This window comes from Hippoglossus stenolepis, chromosome 3, assembly GCF_022539355.2.
Source record: "Hippoglossus stenolepis isolate QCI-W04-F060 chromosome 3, HSTE1.2, whole genome shotgun sequence".
Lineage (NCBI taxonomy): Eukaryota > Metazoa > Chordata > Actinopteri > Pleuronectiformes > Pleuronectidae > Hippoglossus > Hippoglossus stenolepis.
The window spans coordinates 19,028,010-19,054,432 of NC_061485.1; the positions used below are offsets into that span (position 1 = coordinate 19,028,010).

General features: G+C 43.3%; 1 protein-coding gene across 7 annotated transcripts in view; it reads right to left on the bottom strand.

Annotated features, from left to right (window-relative positions):
* kif21b (kinesin family member 21B) overlaps positions 1–26,423 on the bottom strand; it is a 64,085-nt gene that overhangs the window by 13,110 nt on the left and 24,552 nt on the right. For 2 of the 7 annotated variants that reach the window (XM_035152482.2, XM_035152477.2), the window contains exons 4-32: positions 25,898–26,047; positions 24,134–24,268; positions 23,788–23,967; positions 23,468–23,583; positions 23,135–23,330; positions 21,870–22,059; positions 21,693–21,756; positions 21,318–21,548; positions 18,840–18,954; positions 18,461–18,599; positions 18,047–18,235; positions 17,721–17,920; positions 17,503–17,610; positions 15,935–16,251; positions 15,458–15,641; positions 14,982–15,185; positions 14,738–14,839; positions 14,085–14,250; positions 13,620–13,680; positions 13,393–13,441; positions 12,479–12,741; positions 11,191–11,259; positions 10,940–11,050; positions 7,669–7,707; positions 4,269–4,405; positions 3,452–3,632; positions 2,987–3,151; positions 1,463–1,580; positions 1,202–1,372 (exon numbers count right to left, since the gene is read on the bottom strand). In XM_035152482.2, the coding sequence (XP_035008373.1) occupies positions 1,202–1,372; positions 1,463–1,580; positions 2,987–3,151; positions 3,452–3,632; positions 4,269–4,405; positions 7,669–7,707; positions 10,940–11,050; positions 11,191–11,259; positions 12,479–12,741; positions 13,393–13,441; positions 13,620–13,680; positions 14,085–14,250; positions 14,738–14,839; positions 14,982–15,185; positions 15,458–15,641; positions 15,935–16,251; positions 17,503–17,610; positions 17,721–17,920; positions 18,047–18,235; positions 18,461–18,599; positions 18,840–18,954; positions 21,318–21,548; positions 21,693–21,756; positions 21,870–22,059; positions 23,135–23,330; positions 23,468–23,583; positions 23,788–23,967; positions 24,134–24,268; positions 25,898–26,047 (4,350 nt within the window). The remainder of the gene's footprint in view (positions 1–1,201; positions 1,373–1,462; positions 1,581–2,986; positions 3,152–3,451; positions 3,633–4,268; positions 4,406–7,668; positions 7,708–10,939; positions 11,051–11,190; positions 11,260–12,478; positions 12,742–13,392; positions 13,442–13,619; positions 13,681–14,084; positions 14,251–14,737; positions 14,840–14,981; positions 15,186–15,457; positions 15,642–15,934; positions 16,252–17,502; positions 17,611–17,720; positions 17,921–18,046; positions 18,236–18,460; positions 18,600–18,839; positions 18,955–21,317; positions 21,549–21,692; positions 21,757–21,869; positions 22,060–23,134; positions 23,331–23,467; positions 23,584–23,787; positions 23,968–24,133; positions 24,269–25,897; positions 26,048–26,423) is intronic. The other 5 variants (XM_035152484.2, XM_035152481.2, XM_035152479.2 and 2 more) reach the window with 4 other exon arrangements.

Sequence of the window (26,423 nt, forward strand, 5' to 3'; positions counted from 1 at the left end):
AGATTTGGGGCCCGGGTTTTCATTTCAGGTTTGACCAATCAGATTTGAGCAGGCTTTGGAGATCCGTAGGTAAGTACTCCGTGTGGAGAGCAGAAGAGGTGGAACATATTGACCGAAATGCATCGGCTATTGGCTTTTTAATTTATCTGCATTCATATGCTTGAATGCCGTCTTAACTTAAACAGCTATGAAAGTATCCCTGTTCATCTTCTGTGTGGAGGAACATTCAACTTGTGTGATAAAATAAACTAGTCAGTCTGTAAACAGTGTACGATGAATGGAAGAGGGAGTCTTGGCCTGGAAATCTGTCTAAACAAAATTAACAGTCCACCATAAACGGGATATAGCAACCTTTAAATTTGGCATTATCACTGACAAGAAGGATAAAACCATAAATACTGTTTCTAGCCCGGAGCCTGTGCCGGCACTGCATTAGCACGGTATATATTATATGAAAAACTAGCTTTGCTCACCAGATAAGGGTCAAGAGATCATAAATTAAAAGCCTCGGAGAACGAGGGGTCTCTGCATGTTTCTAACTGCAGGCTGGTGCCACATAATCTCAAGAGCAGCAGCACTGAAGCACAGTCAAGCAGGCATTTTTAAAACTTTGACATATGAGCTACACATTAACATAAATATCAAATCATTCTGCTTCCTGCTTAACACTGCTGACCTCACATACTGTGTAGGAAGCATCAATACACACGTTGTCTTGGTTTTAGAGAGCACATGTGTTTGTATTTTTATCTTCACCAAGAAAAAGACCCTCATTCAACGATAAACACAAATCTTCAAATGAACACACACACACACACACACACACACACACACACACACACACACACACACACACACACACACACACACACACACACACACACACACACACACACACACACACACACACACACACACACACACACACACACACACACACACACACACACACACACACACACATCCTTGTAATTCTATTTTAGTAGGACACTCAATGGCATAATGCAATTGTCAAAACTGCCACACAAGAAACAGTCATACCTTCAACTTACCCTACCTGACCCTAACCCTAAAAGCAAATCTTTAACCTTTAACATCTGTCAAAGCGAGGACTGGTCTAAATTTCTACACTCCATAAAGTCTATGATCAAAATGGTCCTCACAAAGATATTAGTACAACTACAAGTACACACACACACACCTGAGTGAGCTCCTGATGCTCCAGATCCCATTTCTTGATGCCGTTATCTCTTGACCCGCTGAACAGCACGTCTCCCTGCACAGCCAGACACTCGATGCCGTCGTAATGCGGCGGCTCAAAATTGTGAGCTGGGCCAACATTACCCAGAGTTCCCTCTGTCACATCAAACACCTGAGGAGAGAACAGGAAAAAAGGAGATTATGATGATCAGCACTTCTGACCCACGAGGTGGATTATACTTGTTGAATGTGTGTTTGGTACCTTGACGTAATGATCTTTGGAGCCAGTGATTACTTGGTCTTTTCCCAACAGAGACTGTCCCACTGTCAGACACATGACGGAGCCAATGTGGCCTGTCAGCTTTCCCATTGCTTGCAACCTACACACACACACACACACACACACACACACGCACGCACAGACACACACACACACAGACACACACAGACAAACGCACCCAAAGGATCAGAAGCAAAAGTCTGTGAAATTCGTTGCTTATGAGATATTCAAGGTGCCTGTATCACTGAATGAAATCACTTTCCGTCTCGCAAGTGAAGCAAAACTGCTGAGACACAGCGATGCCACAGGCAGAGATGATACTGAAGAAATATTGAATACATTATTTTTTCTGGGGGCGGTGGTTCTTATGTGTTATTAAATGGGTCTGAGCCCCTTAGCGTAAACTGTCTGGTCCAATCTTTTAATCATTTCCCACTCAGAGCAAAAACTAGAATCACTGCTTTGCGGTTCTATGCATCCGCCAATCAGTCAAGTTGCAGAAAATATGATCACAATCTCCCCCTTCTGTTCTTGAGTTGTGGCCCCAGTATCACAGTGAAGTTGACCCGTGGCCGTCATCACTTTATAATACGGTAGCATATTCATTCTTGAGTTATGACCAAAAGGTCACATTGGCCTTGACCTTTAAAACCAGATTTCTAATCAGTTCATCCTTACGTCCTTTGTCTGTCTGTCTGTATATGGAACAGATATCTCGAGAAATGATTGGCATCACTCATGTGTATTGTTCAAGGAAGGTGCAGTCCTGAATTTGGACACATGATATGTTCAATATTAATACAATTTGAATAAACAGGTGACGAGCGCTCTCCTAACCTAAGTGCCGTTGATGAACACGACAACAGCACGATCATGACGAGTGATTCTCCAGTCCAGGGTTCTGTGTACTGAAGCTTAACTGAACTTTGAATGAGCAGGTGATCAACTCTTTGTGCAGTGCTGCTGCAGCTTCAGGGCTCTGAGGGGTCTCTACTTGCCGCCCCTCAATTACTGCAGGTCACTTTTACAGTTTCAGAAAGACAGCTGCAGCCAGCATTACCAGAGGCCAAGTAAACTGCCCATTCCACACAGTCATGTTTAGAATGGGCACTGCACGTTTGTGCCAAATTTGAAGAGATTCCCTCACAGCGTTCCTAAAATATGAAGGAACGATGGGACGGATCACTACACAGCGGAGACTGTCAAAGTCAGAACAGGTTTTTTGTGGAAAACACTCATGTCCATGCGTCACATCACAGTACAGGGTCCACAAACTTCTTTTGACAACATTCTGAAAAGTGTATATACACATCTACATCCATTTCTAAAAGAATTAGAGGTGGCTGTAAAGAAACTAACACGCACGTATGCATCATCACCTTGAATGTGATGACTCAACTTTAAATCAGTGAAGGAATTAATGAAAACATGAATGACTGACTGGATACTTTGAATTAGTATTTGACTGAGTAGGAATGAATGAATAAAGCAATAAATGAAGTGTACCTGTTGAGGTCCCACATGCGAACAATGTTCCCCGTAGCAGCGTAAAGCACAGACCCCGATGGGTTTAGGGCTATCTGGTTGATCTGGCACTCCCCCTGGGCGAACGTTATTGTGCGGGTTGTGGTACCAGCACACGCATCACCTGAAACCACCTGCCCAGATGAACTGTGGGGGTAAAGACAAGCCAGACAGTGTCAGAGAGAGACAAATAAATGGAGGAGAGGGAGAAATAATGAAATAAAAGGAAATTGAGAGACAAGTGTAATGATCAGCATTCTACAGTTCTACATTCTCATTTCCTCTCGACACATTTCACATCAGAATTTTCCCCATTCAATTTGTGACTTACCTGCAATTTGAAACACATCAGTGAAATGAAAAAGTATAAGGGTCAAATCAAATGTCTGCTTCGATGCAATTTTCTTGTTTTTCCCTGTTCAGGCTGGTTACAGGGAGGAAACTTACGTGAGCGTGCGGACACACTTGGCAGAGTCACGAATGTCCCACACTTTGATGTAGGAGGTAGAGACAGAGAAGACCAAACCGGAGGAGGGACAGTATTTGACCGACACCACGTTGTTGGGGTGGCCTTTGAGCGTGGCGATCTCCTGACCTGTGACCAGGTTCCACATCTTACATGTGCGATCTGGAGGGGGAGGAGGGGACGTTCACACAAGTCTACTCAGCACAACAGGTACACATTTTGGCTTGACTTGCATATCATAATAAATAAAAGTGACGACAGATCATTTTAATCTTGCTACTCTGGCATTGTCAGTCATCTGGTTGTTCCACCAATAGGGTTGAGACTACAAAGGCTCAACCACTATTCAGTGGATTGCAATGACACCAGAGGGCTGACTTTAGCGTTTAGCTCTTAGTGCTGCCGTGCAAGATACCTCTTTGAAATCTAGTTTTGAGAAACTCTCTAATTTGCTTTCTTTCCAGGAGTAAGATTAACAACTCGTCCGTGCATGTGTGAGTGTGTGTGTCTGTGTGTGAAAATATGTAGCTCAGAAGCAGTTAAAAATAACACAGCAAAAAACCTGCCTGCCAACAGCTCTAAAGTTAAATAATAAACATGTTGTGTTTCTTGTGTGTTAGATCCCCTCCCAAAAAATGTGGAAGTTAACACATTTGTTTTAGGATGGCAGACTTTCTAGTCAGTGGGTGGTTTGCTTCAAAGTAAGAACATAAATAAGAAAATGTAAAAGGCTTAAAATACAATTCCTTTCAGAAAGTGGAATTATTAACACATTTACCATAGAAGTGATATATGTACCTTTCGATCCAGTGAATAGCAGCTCATCTGTAGCATCCACACACAGCACTGGCTTGGAATGGCCCTCGGCTACAGAAAGACATTGCAGGGGCGCCGTCCGACCTCCCTTCACACCACCGATGGGATTGATCACACCCCTACAGATCACACACAGTCACACTTCTGTCAGTATAATTTCCTTTCACATCTGTGCGGATGTTCACTGATCAGCCACAACATTAAAAGCGGTAACTGGTTTTACTGTCGCGGCTGATCTGTGTTATGTTCTGTAAGACACAAGACTGATGACAAACATGCACACAGACGCACAAATTTACTGTTTTAACACATGGAGACAACACAAAACCATACCAGCCTCATTAGTTGATTGACTCGTGCACACAAACACACGAACACACATCACGCCTATATCTCCACTTCCCCCCTCCCTTCTTTCTTTTTGTTGTGGAACAGCCCAATTAAGGCACTGCAACAGTAAGAGCTGCTTTTCTGTTCAACTTGTCTTTCTTAAACACACACACAGTTTCTCCTATATAATGTGCACTCAATCTCTCTTGCCGAATCTCTGCCCCCCCACCCTCCCAATCCATGTCCCACTGACAGGCCACAGTCCCAGAGAGCCCAGAGCAGTCAGCAGAGTGAGACAGAGCAGGAACAGTGTGAGAAGAAGAGGGAGGAATGTGGGAAAATTGGTCCCTGGTGGGCTTCCTAATAACACAAATGGTGGTTAGTGTGTGTGTGTGTGTGTGTGTGTGTGTGTGTGTGTGTGTAAGTGTGTTTGAGAGAGTGAGGTAGTGCGTAAAACAGAGAAGCAGAGCCAGAGGATGTGAAGAGGGAAAAGAGAATCTGTGATTACACAGAGTTTGTGCTCAGAGTGAGCAAAATGCAGCAGGGTGTGTTTGAAACTTGTCGAGGATAGCAACAAGCTCCTCTCCTCACACATACACTGATGTCCCAGCGTGAGAACACACACACACACACACACACACACACACACACACACACACACACACACACACACACACACACACACACACACACACACACACACACACACACACACACACACACACACACACACACAAAATTGAACACAGAAGCTGTATAACTTGTGTATCTTTTTACAGTGCATAAAACGCCAACCAAGATTTCATGCAGGTCTCACAAAAAAACAAAAAAAAGAACCAACTTGCACAGAATAAGCTCAAAACAATTGTTAATGACAGTCACAGCCCGGTCGACCAACTCCAAAGCAACTCAAAAAGAAACCACAGCACAGCGTCCTGAGACATCATCATCATCACCACATGCAGCATCACTTCTCTGCCAGTCAGGGGGGCGCTGACTCTCAGTTCAGCACCCCCACAGCCAAATTGCCTCTTGGGACCCAGGGAAAAGGGAGGTTGTGGTACGTGTGGGTAAGTGGAGCGATGTAACAATTTAACAACATAAGTCAGATTTTCAGCTACTGCAGAGCCTGCGGTGGCAGGTGTAGGGAGTGAACCCAGCATCAAATACAATCTGTCTTCACCCTTTTTTTTGGTCAAATAGTACTTTGAAAAGATGGGATGATTTCAAAAACGATGCAGCTTTGATTACAAAATAAAACAAAAAATGTTCATATGAGCATCTTAGTACTATGATGTTTGATAAATGGAAAAAAAGGGAGGAAAGATTTGAGAAAATAGCTGAAGAAGAATTTTGGAGGTGATGTTTTTACATTTGAATGAACCTTATTACCCTTCAGGATGTTAAGCCAATCATGTCTGAGGAAGGTTGGGAGCTCTATGCTCACTAGTCATGATGGAAATTCAGTTAATCATATCGTTGTTGCCCTGGTGTTCTAGCAGTAATTTACATTTAAATTTAAAATCTATTTAAGAATTTGAATAATTCATAATTTTACCATATCTTATTACAGCTATTAGATGTTCTTTGAAACCCCTACTTTGGTGAATACTTTATTTCACTGTAGTGTCTCTTTTCGCTATAATATGCTGCATTAAAAAAATATGGCCAAATGCAGCCGTCTATTTCTTAACGCGGTTTGCCGTTCCAAATGTTAGAAATTGTTCCCTTTCCATCAGCGCCAGTGAGATATCATGGTGTGCCGTGTTATGCACTATATAAGAGCTGCTAATGGATATTTCAGGGCCAAGAGCCTAGAGACCCGCAGATTAATGAAAACATGGAGGGAGATCAGTGTGTGTGCTCTTTGCAGTACAAAGAAAAACAGACGGAAAGGCCACGGTGAGAGCTGCATCTATTTGTGCGATGATGCCACACAAACAGGAAGCACTGGTCAGAGCGAAGAGGACATTTTGTTTTTAGCATTAATGATACACCTAAAGCAAAAACATTAAAAGCGGAAACTGGTTTTAATGTTGTGGCAGACCTGATGTGTAATTGCATTGTGTTTGTCTTTAATGTATAGTTTGATAGTTTGAGAAAAAAGCCTATTTTCTGTATTATTGACAGTTTGATGAGAAGATGGACACCACAGAAGAAAAAAGTGTTTCCCAAATTTAAAGCTAGGGTTGGTAATCTTGGATAAGCTAGCGAGAGAATGCAACCAATGCATCCCACCCCCTCCCATCAGCCGTCTCGTCAAAGCTAGCCCCCAAAAACACATGGACGTGCACTGACTGGCAAATGATGGAAGCCGACTTTTGTGTGACTCGCTAACTTCTGACTTTCCTCTCTGCTTCAGCTGTGTGTGTCTCTCCGGCTGAAGACTCCGGTCGAGCACACCGAGAGTACGGGCAGGGTGCACGCAGGCAGGCAGGTGGGTTAGTGACGGACAGGTATGCCGACCAATCATTTCATTCGGACCGAGTCTCACGTTCATTACAGTCCTGCGAGGGCCACGGACACTATTTTCTATTGATGACTTTCGGGGCGTAAAGACAATTTTAACAAATTCAACAAATTCCCAACCCTACCTTTGAAGTCGTTGTGCTAAGCTATGCTAAATAGCTAGTGGTGTATTTAGCTTATAAATATGAGATTGTTATCGATCCTCTCGTCTTAATTTGAGACTGACTAGGATTTCCTTACAGTTGAATAATAGAAACATCGAATGATTATTAGTCATGAGAGGGTTTTGGCACCATTTCATGTTTGTTTTTTAACAGCCTGTAAAAAAGGGATGAGGTTCATTCAGGTCTTCCGTGCAAACAACACGCCAGAGAAACACAACATCACACAGTTGTGCCAGGTGTGGTTAAAACATGCACCACAACGACCCCCACTCGCAAGAGGGAGGTAAAGGAGGAGGAGGAGGAGGTGGAGGTGGAGAGGCCGGGTGAGGCACTGAGCACTGGTGGAGACGAGATGACACCAGGTGAAGTTACCAGGCAAATGGGGAAATAACAGAGAGCGACAGACACAGTTCCTCTACCTGAGCACCTCGGAGAGCGAGGAGTCGCTGTCATCCGACCTGGAGGCAGAAGAGGAGCAAGGAGAGGGAGGGGCAGGGCGGGGCAGGAAGAGGAGAGGGTTAAACACGATAAGGGAAGACAGAAGGGTTACTGGCAAAGGGTTAAAGGAAGGAGGAGTGACTCGAAGACGGGGTTTTAGATAAAAGCAGTGAGCAAACTGGCAGGAAAGCTCAGTCAAGAGTAAAGCTTGTTCAGTGATTATCGGACTGTTTGCCTTGAGCTTCTTTTCCAACATAACATTGAACAGGCTGTATTCTTTGACCAGCGTCTACAGATGTTTTCCTCTGTGCAGCATGTTTACTGTAGGTACACCCACGTTAAGCAATGGCTGGTTTAGTAGAGTTGGACTAGCGGTTTTCACGGCTAATATTAAAAGGTTAAAAAGGTTGAAGAAACCGAAATAGACATTTTGAGAAATATGCTTATTCTCGCCAAGAGTAAGCTGAGAAGATGGATACCATTTTCATGTCTGTCTGTTCAGTTTAAAGTGACAGCAAGCAGCCTATTAGCTCAGCTGAGCATGAAGACTTGAAACTTCTTCAACACACTTTGTTTATGAAGGAATTAAACAAACCCACACAATAAGAAGTGTTAATTAGTGAGGTTTAGAAATTAGCAGCAGCTTCACATTCAGCACAGAGACATGACAGTGGTGTCAGTGTCATTATTCTTATCCAGCAAATCCTCGGTAAGAAAGCCAATTAAGCATATTTCCAAAAATGTCAACAATTAAAAAAAATATTTTGCAAAACACTTATTGAGAGAAAAAGAGAAGTAGTGAAGGAGGAAGCACTGAAGCCAGGACAGCCACACACAGAGGTCCAAGAACTGTACATTACAAATCAGACATGCACTACACTTCTGTCCTCTGCGTATGACTCCCATGATGTCAGTGTCCCCTGCTGCATCTACTCTTTCCAGCCACGAGGTCATTAGTACAGAAAAGGGTTCAAAGCAAACAGGGGTAAAAGAAGGAAAGATCCATTCGATTGGAAGATAAGGATGTCAATCAATCTCACAGACGAGCCTGTCAAAGCCATGGATGGAGTAAATCCAGACCACACCCATACCTTTTGCCGTAGCTACAAGGTATAGCGGCTGCTATGTGTGCAGCAGTGCAATAAAAGTGTTATTATATAGTAAATATTTTATAGCCTCGGGGTTGTCACCATGGGAGCCTGTGCGCTACACTCTGAACAGGAACGGTTCTGGAAATGTCTGGAGGGAACGACGCCGTTAAAAGGTGACAGAAGTTTCTTGCTATTTACTGTCTGCACCGCATACTGCACACCATTAGCATATTGATATCTGACTCTCGGGAAAAAACTCTTTTTTTAGAAGTGCAAATGTATTGAGAAGATTTAAAAACAGGAGCAGGGATGCAAAGTCTCATCATTCGAAAGGAGGCAAGAAACCCCCCGTTTATAATTAACATTTCTTATTCTTATGTGTCTTTCAAATCCGTCTGCTTAAATATGAATCAGTCCAAAAAAAGAAAAACTACAAATCTAATGCATCCACACATTCACAAATCAGAAAAAAGAGCTTACTGCATTTTAATAAGTTTTCAGAATTTGCAAAGATGTACTTGAAAACATCATTATTTTCTTTTTTTGTGTGGCAGACAGCTTCTCATTTGACACCCAATTACACAGAATTCACACAGACGATCCAAACTAATTATTATTTTAATAAATCAGCTTCGCTTGGCTGTGGGTTTTTGATTGTGAGTATAAATTAAGTGGCAGAGTTCGGTCAGTTTGTGTGATGTAAGGATAAGGAAACAAAATATAATTAAAATGATGGTTTAAATAAAATTTAAAAAAAAACATTTACGCCACAGACACCTCACATAGAGTGCAAATGTCAAAGTGATGTTAATGTCTTTCTTCAAAACACAACAATGTCAATGCAAAAAGAAAAAAAAACCTATTTCCTCTTCCTCTGTCCTGTAAAAGCTTCTGCTGTGGGAACCTCATAAAAGACCATCCAGCAACATCAATATCCTCCCACACTCTCAGCCAGAGTCAATTAAAAATGGCTACCATTGACAACAGCTGCATGCAGGATGACAAGCGCCACCTCATTTACTACCCCTGCTCCTGATAATGAGGAGGCACAGGCTTCAGCGCACACAACACTTACCAATATTCATACACGAGCACAAAAACACGACCACCTAACTCACTTCACACGGCATCCTCGCCGATCCTCGCTAACGATTACAGGTCGATAAAGCTGCGAAATGTTCTGTATTAATAAAGATTACAAAGCAAACAACTTCGCCGCGCAGCCAAACGCTGGCTGACATTAACGGCTGAAAGATTCAATTGATTGTTACCGGGAAAGGAAAAGGGCCGGTAGCTCATTCCAGACTCAGCAGCTCTCGTTCTACATTGTGTAGATACGAGACTATGGACTGTGCAACCGTGTCTGTTGTATTCGTTTACCTTTATGTATGTAAATAGGATGGCGGAACATTATAAGCTCGTTCAATAGAACATCAAAACTAACTAAGCCTGAAAAATGACCATGAATTCAAACAGTCTTCTCTCAAACTATATTTTATCATTATGAGATTTATTGAAGGTCTGTTTATTGGATTCATTTCCATGGTGTTTGACGTTCTCTTGCCAAACTGTAAATCCTATATATATGGATGTTTTTCTATCCGCGCCACCTCCCTCCTGTCTTGCGTTTGTTTCCTGGAAATTATGTGTGGATTGGAAACAGTGTAATTACACCTTGTTGCGAGTGTTGCTAAATGCAGCTCTGAGAAGCCTGTCATTGTGGTTTGGATGATTAGATCATCAATGTCTCCTGAGAGTGTTTTACACCTGGATTCTGTGAAGTTTTACACCATCTGCCCCCAACACCAGAGTGTACACTGCCAGATGAAAAGTATTTTTGTCTCAGGGTGGGATTCATTGGGAGATAAACATTTGGAACAGCGCACTTTTAGGAGGCTCATCTACACCACAGACAAAAGCACTGTGCTCTCAAAAGGCCTGACCTTCAGCGCCTGTAAAGACCTTAAACATATGGAAGAGAACAAAAGAAAAAGAAAGAATGGTTCAAAGTGCGACTGAATTGATCTGATGAGTATGTGTGTACAAAAAGGTGTGTGTGTGTGTGTGTGTGTGTGTGTGTGTGTGTGTGTGTGTGTGTGTGTGTGTGTGTGTGTGTGTGTGTGTGTGTGGAATGAATGAATATGTGCAGGAGTCCACTCACTTGTCCAGGGCAGAACCTTGGGTTTGGTTGCTGGTGAGCCTTGAAAAGACGTTGCGGTCGTTCCTCGTCCTCAGAGGAGGGGAGGAGGGGGGGGTGTAGCCGTCAGTGGGCCTGATACGGGGCGGGAGGAAGAGGGAGGTTAGGGAAGAGGAAGGACAGTGTTAGACAACAATGGCTGCACGTCACATTACACAGTCACACTATGCATCAATTTGCTTGAAGAGTAGCTTGAATTTGAGCGTTACATGTACCTGTACGAGCGGTCGTAAGATTTCCTCCTTGTTATCGGGGAAGTGTCATAGCCCCGAGACTGCCTGGGACTGACACACACACAAACACACAAGCAAACTAAGCCGATTTCCAGGGGGGTGCGTGGTATCAATGGCATTTCTAGCAAACTAAGGCAGCTCACAGACTCATTTCTTTAAATATCAAATCACAGACAACCAGGCTTCCCATCCCTAAGGATGGATGCACATTTCACTGTCTTCTCCCTAAAGCCATTTTATAACCTTAAAAAGAAGTCAGGCTTCTTGTTGTGGTTGTTAGTTTGGAAATGTGCAGTAGGATATTATTAGGGGGGATGTTTAAAATTCTTGTTGTGTCCATAATCATGAACTATAACGTAAAAAAAATATGTTTTTCACTCCAGTTCACGTATTTGTTACATTCCTCAGGGTGTTGTGGTTATGCAATTATCCTCATGTTTACATTTCTTATTTCAGTTACTTGTTTTATGCTTAGCTGCAATTTTTCAGTGGGATTTGAGACGAGGTTCTGTAACTGATGAAGATTCAACAGGCAGCGCAGCAGAGAGATGATTCCTGAACAGGGGTACTTGCAACATTGAATAGTTGTACGTTTTTCAGGCGCTCCAACTAATTTGAAATATACAGTAAAATATACAGATGCATACTCTGTCAACTGTAATGCCGTGTACATTGCAAAAGTGCTGAAAATTAGTTTGCTAGTCTAAATTAAAACAAACAAAAAGTTAGTTTGGTAAAAGTATTGAAATTGGAAAACTTAGCAAAGTGTCATTCATTTGTATATACTTACAGAACAGTACTGTAATGAAAACATAAGATATATATACAAATGAGTATTTGTTGTTACTTAGCTAAAAGTAAGGGACACGTTTGTGATTGTCAGCTAAAAGTAAACGATAGTTGAGGAAACAGGTAAAAGAAAATGATTCAATGGTTGATTGTGGGCTAAGAATAATGGAGAAATGGTTGAAGTTTTCAGCTAAAAGTGTGATAATGGTCGTGGAGTCGATGAAGGAGGCTTGAGCTCATCTAAAGTCCTGAGGAGGTGTTGGACATAAAAGGAGATCTGTGCAGAAAGTGCTTCAGCCTCTGCAGCGCTGCAGGAATCATCACTTGTGAGGAGTTGTCAGAATGCAATGATGCAGAAAAACAAGAGCCAGGCCTCCTGATAATTCTCCGTTCCTGGTAACACTTTAAAATGATTGGTGCCCTTCATCTGAGTTATCATTATTTCTTTACCACTGCAGTTCAAATACAGTTCATGACTTACAAGGTGTGTCCCCTGATAGGCAGACTGATGGTGCGGGATGCCCTCTCCCTGTGGTAAGGGTCTCGCACAGACAGGCTGAGTCCCTGGCTCCCTGTCACCAGACTCAGGCCGTCCTCCTGGATGTCGGTGAGCGAGGCCAGGGATTTGGTGATGTGCTGCTTGCTGCCTGATGAGGGATCCAGCGTGGGACCCAAATGCTCTGCAGACACCGCCTTCATCTGAGCCGACAGACGGGGCTCCATCTGGGTGAGAAATGTGCATCGCTTGTTTTATCATAGAAGATAGAATGAAATGAGGAAGAAGGAGGACAGCCGGTTCAGAAACTGGGAGAATAAAGATAAAAGCCTGAATTTAATTAAGGCACAAGAGGAAATTAAGATAAAGCCAGCAAATATTGAAAAAAAAGGCAAAGAGAGAATACGGAAACAGCAGAACAAACAGCCTAGAAAAGAAAAAGCTGCATTTGAAGGGTCAAACGAAGGCTAGATGGAGGGAAACTGAAACTGAAAGCATAAGAAAGAGTAGAGAGCATAGCATTAACAAGAAATTAAGGTGTTGTGGCTGGGCTTCATCCAACTATACATCATGCTTATACTGCCACCTTATGGTTGTACTCTGGAATAGCAGCTACTCTGACAAACTGAGGTGTGTGAAATATTACGGAAAACGTTCAAAAAACACTTTTAACATCATCATATAGCTTCATAGCGGTCTGACAATTCTGGGTACTGTAAAAAATTGATCCCCTGATGTTTTGCGAACTGACACTAAAGGAGCTACGAAAAAAATACAAAAAGTAGTATTAAAATCTGGTAAAACAGTAAAATGATCTATTTATATCTAGTCTTTCTTTAAGTCTGAAACATCTGTGGCTGAGCTTAGTAACATCTGTGCACTTCAATAAGCAGCTGTACCTTTGTCTTGAAATCCTCTTGGCTGTTGGATTCTTTTATTTGAGAAACACTGCAGAAAGAGAGACAAGGGGAATCAAGTTAACAAAGAGACGTGAGAAAAGACGTGCGTGTTTTTCAGATGAAATTTCTACTGAATCAAAACTAAGTAGGATTTATTAAAAACAGAGGATGTTAACAATGAGGTGGATGTTGTTTGAGGGGGGTGTTGTGTGGGCAAGCAGGCTCACCTGCTGTCAGAGGCTTGGCTGAACTCAGAGGGCTCATCGTCTGTGCTGGTATAACCGTTTTCTGGAAGCAGACAAAACCCACAACTTGTCAAGTCCACAGTACATCATACGCCGCCACAACCTACGAAGCTGATTAAACTCATCAGTCTTAGTTTTCTAAACAGATTTTACGTGCATCAAAACATTACTGAAGAGTGACACAATGAAAAGAACGAATACAGGTACATGTTAATCTGAAAACCTAACTTTTTCCTCTGGTACTGTTTTTACAGATGTGCTGCATGGTTTACTGCCAGTCAATATGGTTGAACAGATAGATAATAACAGCCTTTTCAAGTTTTATACACAACCTTCGATTCCAAAATGATGCTCACAAGTTATGTTGTTTTGTGGGTAACAAAACAACACAAACCTGAAAGGAGAGAACAAAGGTCTACACACAGACACACAAAAACCTCTCCTCACCCTGCTGTACATTGTGGATGAGAGCCTGGAGTTCAGGGATGTACTCGGCCTTTTCTCGCAGAGCATCAAGGATCACGTGATTGTGGGACGAGCCAATCACGTCTGTCTGTCTCAATTGGCCCTCCAGTAGTCTGATCTGAGACTCCTTCTGAGCCACTTGTAAACTCTGCGCGTGCACACACACACACACACACACACACACACACACACACACACACACACACACACACACACACACACACACACACACACACACACACACACACACACACACACACACACACACACAATAACCAGAGGTTAAAGACAATGCACAGATACAGTAGTGTTAAACTAACTTTTTGACTGGGTGATACTTACACAACAGGAAGTTAGACTATCTGGTAAATACTTATGTTTTAAATGTTATTTCTTATCTAATCTTGTCACATTTTGTAACACAAAAAGTCACCACTAGATGGCACTGCAACCACTCACTTTAAAACATATTCATCAACATCAATAAACCTAAATAGTAACATATAATGATAGTATTAAAATATTATTTTCAGTTTAAAGACACCAAACAGAACATAAACGACTGAAAATGATCACACATGACCATATTTATTGGTAACAATAACTCAACATATGCAAGTTTTCTGTTAACACACCTTGTCAATTGAGGCCTTCAGGAAGTGATCCAGCAGGTGGCGTGCCTCAGCCAAGGAACAAGAGCTGATCACCACAGAGGTGTCTACCGAGTCCAGCTCATCCTGCAGGAAAACACAAAATAAGACGTCATTTGAGGCTTCTTAATATTCTATACAGTGTGTGTGTGTGTGTGTGTGTGTGTGTGTGTGTGTGTGTGTGTGTGTGTGTGTGTGTGTGTGTGTGTGTGTGTGTGCGTGCGCGTACCTTGGTCTCCTCTATCTGTACAATGGTGGCCTGGCAGTCAAACAGGCTGTCATTGATGTAGTCTATGTTGGCGTTCAGCACCTCGATGTCCTCATTAATTTCCAGTAGGAGGCGGTCCTCTGCTTCTGGTCCCTCCCCATCTGCCATTAGCACCTCCCTTTTATGTGACAGTGCTTCCTGCTGGGCCGTCAGCTCCTCTCGCTTCTGACTCGACAAAATACAGAAGCACGCACAGTGGGGGAAAAAAACAAGCGATTATACGGACTGTATCTGTAAAGTGAGGAAAGACACTCCTGACTCACTTTGGATTCACTTAGTGAGGTGACATGTGCCAACAAAGCTGCTGATGTAACTTCAGATACGAGCTCTGATGCTGCAACACTACACTGCCCGCCTGTCCTTTAAATCCCTTAACAATTCAAACAGCAGGTTTTATCCACCTTCATCTACAATCACAGAGCCAGCGCTGCTCCTACCTTGATAAGGCGATCCATCTCAGACTCCATGTTAGAGATGGTCATCCTCTGCATGACGATGTCCATGATGCGACGTTCCAGGGTTTGCCACTTCTGACGGGCTGACTTGGAGAAGCTGCTGGTTCTGCCTGCTGTTCCATTCATGGCCTGGAGGGCCGGCTTCCTCTGCAACTTCTTCCTGCTGCTGGAAAGAGATAAAGAGATGGGAGAGGTGATGAGAGATGGAAATCAGCAGCCACTGACAATGACGTGCTTTGAAAATGTAACGTAATAAAAGGTTATTGTATAGATTCTATTTATTATATAAAGAAACTAAATTAAAGTATTCTCTGACTCCTTAAATGCTTCACAAATTTCCAATGAAATTTAATTTAAACTTTATCAATTAGGTTAAAGGTCAACAGCTTCGATACTGACTGTCTGTGGTTAACTGACAAGTGAATACATTAAAAAAAAGTGCATTCCAGCCAGTCTTACCCAATGACCCTGGTTCCATCCATGCTTCCCTCGCTCTCTCCCAGGTATCCCAACACATTGTTCTTGTTGTTCCACTGTCTCACCATGCCGCTCACCGACCTCCCAGTGTCAGGTTCGGAGCTGCTCGCCGTGGTGCTGGCTGATAGCTCAGCTCCAGAGTCAGTACCCAGAGATCCCTGGTTCCAGCGGGCCACGCGTCCGGCCACGCGGTCTGACATGGGCTTGGCCAGGCGCCGCAGGGCCGTCACCTCCTGCGTCTTCCTGCGCAGCACCATCTCCTGCTGCCGCTTCTGAGACTCCAGCGCCCGAATCTGGTACTGAGGGATAAGAGAGGAGACACAGCTCTTTAATGTGTTTACAACTGTGTCGACTTAATCTCAATTCTTTTTTGCTGTTCACACGGTCATTACATTACTGAGATTGATGTATAATCTCTTTGTATAACAGTCTTACAAGGTGCTGACCATAAAAGGATTTGAAGTTGAAATACTGAATAACAGGATTATGATTGAGCCCCACAGTATGACAGTGTGAATGTTTTCACGCTGATTAATAATCTCTCTACTCCAGGATACTACAAATAAAGATGGATATCCATACGAGTACAGTACGTACTGATCTTCCTAAAGTGATATCAACAATCTGTGAGCACATTGTTTGAGTTTTTTTTTTATGTGCTGGGCTGACACACAGATGCAGACCTCACTGCACAGAATTTATTTTCTTTTGAAGCAACACTATGTAACTTTCACTATGCAACAGCGCCCTCTGCAGCTACACATGATTAATTCTGTTAGGCTCCGTGTCCGAGCAAATAAGTGGTTTTGGTGTACAGAACAATCAAAGCCTATCAATGTTGGCCTGCTCTCAGACTGTGTAGTCCCACTCACTGAACTGAAACTCAACTGAACAGTGGGTATTACCCAAGATCCCCAGCTTCCTGAACCAAAAGAGCTGCCGCCGTAACAAATACACCAAACTTTGTTCATAATTCTGGATATTTTAAAAGACTTCTAAATCTTTTTAACTGATCTACAGCTCAGCATTACTCTCGAACTTACTGGGCCTGACTATTATCAGATACACACACTTCTTACAAGAGATCGTAACCTCTCACCAAAGCTGCATAGGGAAAGAACAGGCGTTCAGGGTGAAGAGGGGGAATGAGAGAGGCTTCATTCTCTCTATTTCAAGTCAGTGTTCCATCAAAGTCATTTTGAAGCTACTTTAAGCTAAAAAAGTTGCATAGTGTTGCCTTAAATACACTAGTGAAGTTTTAATTTTGAGCATGATGTGTAAAATAGATTCAACAGATGTATATAAAATGTATACATAACACTGCTCAGTTTCTTATTCTCAGCTATCTCCTAAAGATTGTACAATAATGTGTATTTGTGTGTGTGGCATTAGAAACCTAAACCTACAGAGGAAAAATGTGAATTTGTGTGCAAAATATTTATTGTGGCTCTAGTATCTGGTTTGCAGACGAACTGTGTGCAGTACAAAAATGCTATCAGCAATATGAGAACAAATATATCCCTGCAACACATGCAGACATGCAGACTGACCTCCTGGCGTCGCTGCTCCTTCTTGAGTTGGGCGATCTCACGGTTCCTCTTCGCCTCCATTATCCTCCTCCTCTGCTGCTCCTCCTTCATCTGCTTCATCAGAGTCACCTGGAAACAGCACAGAGGTCAGTCTCTCTTAACTGACGTAGTTTGAGTTTTTCCTGTTTGAAAAAAGTTCCGTTTTATTCACACCCCCACTCTCCTTTCGCTGCCCATACCTTGGCTTTCTTCATGTCGTTGACCTCAACTTGGAGTTTCTTCAGCTCCCGTTCATACCTCCCCTGGTTTTTGACGAGACGTGCGTGCTCCTTCTGAGCAACTTGCAGCTTCATCAGGTCACGGTTCATCTCCTTAAGACGCTTCTCGTACTCCTGCTTGATCCGGTTCGCCTTCTCCTCTGTGTAGTTCTCCATGGACACTGTGGAGCCATGAAACAACGTTGATTACATGGCCCTTTTAACATTTCCACTGATCAACCAACCTGCTTTTGTGTTTTACAAATTCCTCAACCATATCTGTAAACTACAAATCCCATGGTGCTCACTGAGGTTCTGCAGCACACGGTCTCTCTCCAGCTGAGTGTCTCTGATCTTGTTCTGCAGAAGGATCAGCTTCTCCTCGTACTGCAGCTTGAGCATCAGCAGCCTCCGCTGGCTGTTCTCCAGCTCGTCGATCAGCTTCTGCTTGATCTCGATCTCACAGGTCAGGTCGGCCAGGTCCGCCTGGAAGTTAGCTGCCGGTCGGAGGGGGCAAAGGTCAGACACACATTTTTATGTGTTGTGCATTTGTATATTAGTCTCGTTCTTACTGGCATCATGTCTCATGTTTCTTTTTAAAGGTTCAAAAGGTGTTGTGACAGAAAGAGACGCAAACAAATGAGGACGAGCTGTCAGAAAACAGGACAGAAATGGGAAAGAGGTCAGGTCCCTGTGTGTTGTAGCAGCTGTCAGATTCTCACCTTTCTCATCCGAGTCCGAGTCTGAATCCACCAGGCTCTCGTCGCTGTCAAACTCGTCCTCCTCCTCCCTGCCCTCCTCCTCCTCCTCCCCCTCATCTTCATCACAGCCGCTCTCCTCCTGCAGCGGAGACATGATGTCCTACACAGACACACACACACACACAAACACTGATGTTAGACTTGAATCTGATCGTTTGGGGTTTTAAATGCTTACGAAAGTAAGGAGCCTGTTATAAAAATGTAAGGAGCAGAAAGTACAGATATTTGTGTTAAAATATACGGAGTTAAAGTAAAAAGTTGTCAGAGAAATAAATACTACAGTTAAGTTAAGATACCTGAAAAATCTATTCAAGTAACTTAACTTCCCACCTCGACTTACCTCAGTGTAATTGTCGTCTGAATCGATCTCTCCATTCTGTCCATTGAGCCCGTTTTCACCATTCTCATGAGCGTGGAGCTTCACTCGTTTCTTCAGACCCTTCTCCGGCTCCGGACTGCAGGAGGAGAAAAGCATGTTGTTCAGATTAGAGCCGGTGGTGGAAGAAATGCACAAAGCCTCACCACAGTAGGTTAAAGTGGAAATATATTCCAATATTCCAAATGGTTTCTGTCCATTACTCTGCAGACACACTCTGTCTCCTTCCAGAGAGATGTCACACACTCCTACCATCCACCATTAGGGTTTTGGGAGTGCTGCCAAGTGCTTGCGGTAACAACAAAGTCCTCCTCAGCTCATATACACTAATCTCTTAGCTTAGCTTTTTTACGCTTTATTATCAACTTCATTCTCTCTTTCTCTCCCTCTTTTAATACCGTGCTGCTTATCACCCATCCCATCTCTGACTTCCCGTCTCTATCCCATTAAACTTCAATTAGCCTATTAGGCTGCATGCTCTCCTCTCTCATGACCCACTGGCCGACTGAATTAGACCTTTTTGTGTCTGAGCCAGTGTTCGTACTCAGCACTGGCCGCATCCCAGTTCTGCTCAGACGCTTGCCGTCCCAAAGCCTTAATCGACTTGTGATGTGCCTCTCAAGCTCGAAGAGAGACCCAGCGAGGAGCAAAGAGAATAGAGGCAGGAAACAATGTGCTCATTGTGGTCCTGCAGCTTTTAAAGCACGCACAGGTTCGTTGATAAAGACTCAGAGGGGGTGTATAAGAAATATAGTGACAGAAAGCTCTGATGTTTGGAGATATAATGACGACAGACCTTGTTGGAATGTGCACATGTACAGTGCCTTGCATAAGTATTCACCCCCCTTGGGCTTTTTCCCATTTTGTACTGTTACAAACTGGAATTCAAATAGACTTAAATAGACTTTTTCCCATTTGATCAACACAACATGCATAGTACTTTGAAGGTGCAAAATACCTATTTATTGTGACACAAAGAATAATGAGAACAAAAAAGTTGACATCTGTTGGATGCATAAGTATTCACCCCCCCTGAGTCAATACTTGGTAGAACCCCCTTTCGCTGCAATTACAGCTGCAAGTCTTTTTGGGGTATGTCTCGACCATCTAGAGATGGAAATGTTTGTCCATTCTTCTTGGCAAAAAAGCTGAAGCTCAGTCAGATTGGATGGAGACCGTCTGTGAACAGCAGTTTTCAAGTCTTGCCATAGATTCTCAATTGGATTTAGGTCTGGGCTTTGACTGGGCCATTTTAAGACATTAACATGCTTTGATCTAAACCATTCCATTGTAACTCTGGCTGTATGTTTAGGGTCATTGTCCTGCTGGAAGATGAACCTCCGCCCCAGTCTCAAGTCTTTTGCAGACTGCATCAGATTTTCTTCGAGGATTGCCCTGTATTTGGCTCCATCCATCTTTCCCTCAATTCTGACCAGTTTCCCTGTACCTGCTGAAGAGAAGCATCCCCACAGCATGATGCTACCACCACCATGTTTCTCTGTTGAGATGGTGTGCTCAGGGTGATGGGCAGTGTTGGGTTTCCGCCACACATAGCGTTTTGCATTGAGGCCAAAAAGTTCAATTTTGGTCTCATCTGACCAGAGCACCTTGTTCCACATGTTTGCTGTGTCTCCCACATGGCTTGTAGCAAACTCCAAATGGGATTTCTTATGGTTCACTTTCAACAACGGCTTTCTTCTTGCCACTCTTCCATAAAGGCCAGATTTGTGGAGTACACGACTAATAGTTGTCCTGTGGACAGATTCTTCCACCTCAGCTGTGGATCTTTGCAGCTCCTCCTGATTAATTCTCTCCTTGTCCGGCTTGTCGGTTTGGGTGGACGGCCTTGTCTTGGTAGGTTTGCGGTTGTGCCATATTTTTTCAATTTTCTGATGATGGATTTCATGGTGCTCCGTGGGATGTTCAAAGCTTGGGATCTTTTTTTATAACCTAACCCTTCATACTTCTCCACAACTTTATCCCTGACCTGTTTGGTGAGCTCCTTGGTCTTCATGATGCTGTTTGTTCAGTAATGATCTCTAACAAATGCTGAGGCCTTCACAGAACAGGTATATTTATACTGTAGATTAAATTGCAGACAGGTGGACCCTATTTACTTATTATGTGACTTGCAAATGGGACTTGTGAAGGCAAATGGTCGCACCAGATCTTTGTTAGGGGTTTCACAGTAAAGGGGGTGAATACATATGCACTCAACACTTTTCAGATTTTTATTTGTAAATAATTTTGAATTCCATGTAATATTTCCCCCCACTTCCAAATGATGGACTATTTTGTGTTGGTCCATTACATAAAATCACAATGAAATAAATTTAAATCTGTGGTTATACCATGACAAAATGTAGGAAAGTCCAAGGCGGGTGAATACTTATGCAAGGCACTGTAATTGTGGAAACATTGCCTGTGTACACCTCTCCTCACCTCGTCCTCCTCTGCCTTCGCTCCTTCTTCTTCAGCCTCTCGATGTCCACCTTGGCTCGGCGCAACACGTCCGTCAACTCAGCCTCCATGGACCTGGAGGCGGGGGAGGAGCCAGGGGGGTGGCCCGTGGCGGGGCTGAGAGTGGAGGCAGGGAACGTTGAGCGGGAGGAGAGCCGGGTCGCCTGCCGTCGCAACGACTCATTCATGGCCTCGCTCTCGAGAAGCTTGGTTCTGAAAGAGGACCAAAAAAAAAACATTAGAAACATGCCCTTAATAGCGATTACTTTAACATAAAAGAATATCATCCATTCAGCCAAAACATTTGTAAAGTAAATTGACCCAGTTTCAGACTGAGGTTTGATTTTGAGTTCTTACCTCATTTCCTCAACTTCTCGAATGTACTTCTGGATTAAAGCCCCGATCTCCTCATTGCCGCCATCTGGAGGTCAAGGGTAAAAGGAGGCTCAGGTCACAGAAAGATGGCAACTTAAGAGAAACAGTTTGTCTGTAGCGTTTATACATTGAAATGAATCACACATCTCTCTCACGTACTTGACTTGTTCAGCATGGTGCTGACCTCGTTGGCCAGCAGGTGTGTCACTCGGGTATTGAGGTGGTCTATGGTCTCCTGCATGGCTTTCACCCTGAGGCGCAGTGTGTCATTTTCTCTCTGCAGCATGGCGTTCTCCTGATACAGGTCGCTGAACCCCTCTGAACCCTCCTCGCACGCCACACGCTTCCCCTGCAGCGAAAAGTCGGCATGAGTAACATTGACCGGGATGACCGGGAACAACAAACATGTATGGAAATCATTTGGGGGCCAAAAGTCAGACCTGAAAAACAAAGTGATTGTAAATCCACGCTCGTACATACACTTGATGTGGCAGTCCTACCAAACACAACGCTATTGTTGGAACTGAGCTGGACAGTGTGTGTATTGTTGTGTCCTGAGTGACACAACAAGAATTACTTGAGTGACTTAAAGAATCCTGTTGTGTAAATCTGGAAACACAAAGTCATTTACTGCGGTCACAGCTCGCAGACATCATTACCTCCACCAGCCCAACACGCCATTACTTCCAGTCACATTACATCCCTTATTACCACATCGAGGTCAGGCCGATGTCCCTCCTCACAGTCATACATTCACTTCCCTCTAGTAACCGTAGTAACCCTCTTAACCGCACAGTAGACTGAGAATCCAGCTAAACGACTGCTCATTTCTTGTTGTCAAAGCTGATGAAGAATTGGAAACTTCTCAGAACTTTTTATATCGTCACATTTGCTTGTGTCATGCACCTCTGTGTGTTTTTACTGTCTAATGGTCCATATTAGGTGATGAGCAAATTCATTTCATTAAGCTGAAGGATCAAATTGATCCCTGCATTTCATGCTAAAGAGCTGAGGCTGCACCAATAAATCTCCTTCCTGCACTCCAGTAAAATACATAAACGGATGTGTGTTCCAGTAAAGATCTTTAATCTGATATAAGCTGCTGGAGCTGCAGGCACAGCCATTGCTTTCCCTTTAATACCCTCTTCTCTTACTTCAATTAGTAGTGCCTTTTTCTTCTTCTTGTGCTCTGTTACTATTCTGAGTCTCATCCATCTTTCATCCCTCTCTTACAGTCTCATTGCATCAGTTACACCGACAGACATGTGATCGCTCCCGTCTAAAAGCTTCCACTTTTCTTTCCTCAACCCCACCTTCCCTTTTCCTCTCGATTCATCCGCTCTTATCTTTTTCTCCTTGTCTTTATTTTTTTTAATATTTATTGCTTCTCTCAATCCCATCAACCTCTCACTACTGTCTCTCACCGCCTTGTACTCCATCAGCTCCAACTGCAGTCGGGCGATCTCAGCACGCAGGGCGTTGATCTGCTGGCTGGTCTTGTCTTGGTTCACCACCACCTTGTTCTTGATGTTTCGGGCACGGTTGGCGTACTTCAGTGTGTTCAGCGTTTCCATGAAGTCCCGGTCCGACGGACTGACGCACGCGATCATCACTGTACGACTGGAGAGGAAGGAGAGATGGAGCTTGTTTGGTAGCTGTTCATTCAGTTCAAGTTTCTTTCCCATGTGCGAAGGGGACACATTTAATTATCATTGTGTGTGTGTGTGTGTGTGTGTGTGTGTGTATTGCGTGTATACCTGTTGCCTCCCAATGAATCCTGCAGCAGGCGACTGAGTTTGGAGTCCCTGTAGGGGACGTGACCTCCCTTCTTGGTCTGATCGCCCAAAGCACTGATGACATTTCCAAGGGCCAGCTATGACACACGCACAAAAACACACACGAACACACAACCCACATATTCAGGAATTGATCCCAAACTGTTCTGCATGCAAGTAGCGTGTTTAAATACATCCGAGTATGAGCACATAGAAGAACTGATGTATACGTTTTCTTGTTTACATATTTGTGGACACACACACACACATACACACACACTGATTACATATGTTTGTCTCACCAGTCCACAGTTAATAGAGATTCCCTCGCGGGCTCTCTCTCCTGTGGCTCCCGTGCGTTTGAGTCTCTCAGAACCAGCCAGGTCTACAAAGTGAAACTTGGCCATCAGTGTCTCGAACTCCGGCTGAGCGATGGGGCTGGAGTCCACGCCGTTCACCTCCCCGTTCTCCGCTTCTCCATTCTGTTAGCGGGGGGTGTCGGAAATAATTATTTGTAAACTGCAATTATTTCATTACCTTGAATGCGGCTGTGTCTATGGTGCTAAAATAATTTTTTATTTTTTGTCACACTTACAAATATATATACATATTTCTTTATCACTCCTCCAACCCCAACCCCTGTCTCACCATTTGCGGCTCCTTGCAGACCCTCATCTGACAGAGGTGGATGGTGAAGATGGCGTGCGAGCGGGAGCTCTGGGCGTTCATCTGGGTGCTGGCTGTGGTGCGGGACAGGGCGCCGAGCTTCAGACACTGCAGCAGCTGCAGCAAACACAAAACACAATGAGGAGGACGTTTAGTCATGACTTTTTACTTTTGAATTGAAGGAGAGAGAAGAAACCGTCATCATTTGCTGATATCTGAGAAAAACTTGTCACCAGTGTGTCAGCGTATTTAAAAAGGCAATTCTCTCACTTCTAAACGACTTCAGACTTTCTGCTGCACATTGCAGCACTGCTTGTTCAAAAAGCTGCCAACAGTAAGAGAGTATTTTTTCCATCTACAATTTTATTTTATTTTTCGCCCCCATGTCTCTCCCTTGTGATTCCATCGCCTCTACAATCAGCCTTATTTGACATTATCTCTCTTCTCTCCCCCAGGAGTGGCCATCTGTCTCCACTTGTCTCTCAGCTGTCTTATTATTGGAAACATGATGCAGGAGGCTCGATGTAGCTGACAGGAAAAAGGCTCAACCTGCTTTGCCCCTCTCCATATTTCTTCTTCTCTGCTTCCATTAAACCTTTTTTGTCACATCTTTCTTTCAACTCTTTCAGACACTTTGATAAGATCTTCACAAACACACATACAGTCGTCTCTTCTGAGCAACCACTTTGGGCGTAAGGCTCGTGATCACCACCTGTCTCCTCTGTTGAACTCTTCTCGACACATCTCCCCTGGCAGATATTCCTCCTGGCCTCTTGACCCCGTCACATACTCCTTCCTCCACTCTGTCAGTTTCCCTTCTAGACAACCATTACTCATCCATGATACATGGCTGCATGTGAACGAGCTTGTCCAGAAAGCTGAACTTCATACATCTGATGTCAGAAAAACAAACTAGCCTCATGGGTTCAACCAGTCAGCCTTAAAAACGTATCAGAGCCAAGTCTCTGTTAATATCATCAGCCACTCTGATCCGACCACATGGTCCTTGCTGGACTTTTATAAGATGATGGGAATCTCCCCTGCTCCACCTAGGTCACTCATCTGCATCTTCACAGTTAACCATTTGCGATTGATTACCACTAACTCTTACACCATCACTTTAATTCTAAAATAAAACAAAACTCCCACTTTTCTAAAATAATAACAAACAAACTCAAACAAATCTATTAAGGAGAACTGAAGGTATTTATACAGGGCTTGTGCAGGTTTTAACAAGTACAATTTCAGACCTTTTCAAGACCATAATGCAGGAAATTTAAGAAATATGTCAAGTATGACATATGAAGGAATATAAGAGAACCTTTAATTATTTGCAATATGTCTCCTGATATCTATGTCATTGAGAGAAGTAAATTAATATTAACAAAATTAAGAACTACTTTTTTAGTTTTTAAAAGGCCTTAAATTCAGATGGTAAAATTTGAAACGTTTTTTTTTTACCCTGAAAGACCCAAACGTCACCTCTGAAAATCTTTTACAATCAAAATATAGACAAAATCATAGCTGTGCATGGGGGGGAAATAAAAAAAATCTTTGAATAGCAAGCATGACATTTATGAGTTTTATTTATTGTTTATTTTTTGATCATTTTATCCCAAGAGATGTAACAGAACTCTGACGTATGAATGTAATGTAAATGTATGTGTAGTATGGACAGCATACAAGGACATAACATTTTGAGAATTACAAAACTAATTACGCTGACAGATTCCCACATGCACCCACCTCTTCCTCTGAGTGAACCAGTCTGGATGTGACTCCCGTGGTGTAGATGCTGCCGCTGCTGTCCTCGTGGATCTTGATGTTGGACTTCCTGCTTCGACTTTCTGCATCTCTGGTTCCGTCAAATAAGTCCAGGATCTCTTCATTGTACAACTACAATGAACAAGAGTCACAGACACATTTTAATGAACATAAAAACTTTTAAACAATACTAAAGATTATCACTTTCACTTACTTTCTAGAGTGCTAATTACAACTTTTGAGCAGATTCCTGTGTTGGTTTTCAGAGCGATGAGCTCCGCCCTCTCAGAGGTCAGTAAATGACCTCTCAAAAACCAATGAGTGCAAGAGCAGCAGCGGGCAGGAGAAAGCTCAGCTGTTCCCACCTACTGCCAACCCCCCACCCCTATAACCCCCTCGCTCACACACACACACGCACCCATCTGTTTACCATCAACACAGATAACCTTTTGACCTGAGAGCCAGCAAAAACACTACTAACTGGGACCAGACTAGAAAGAAACAAAAC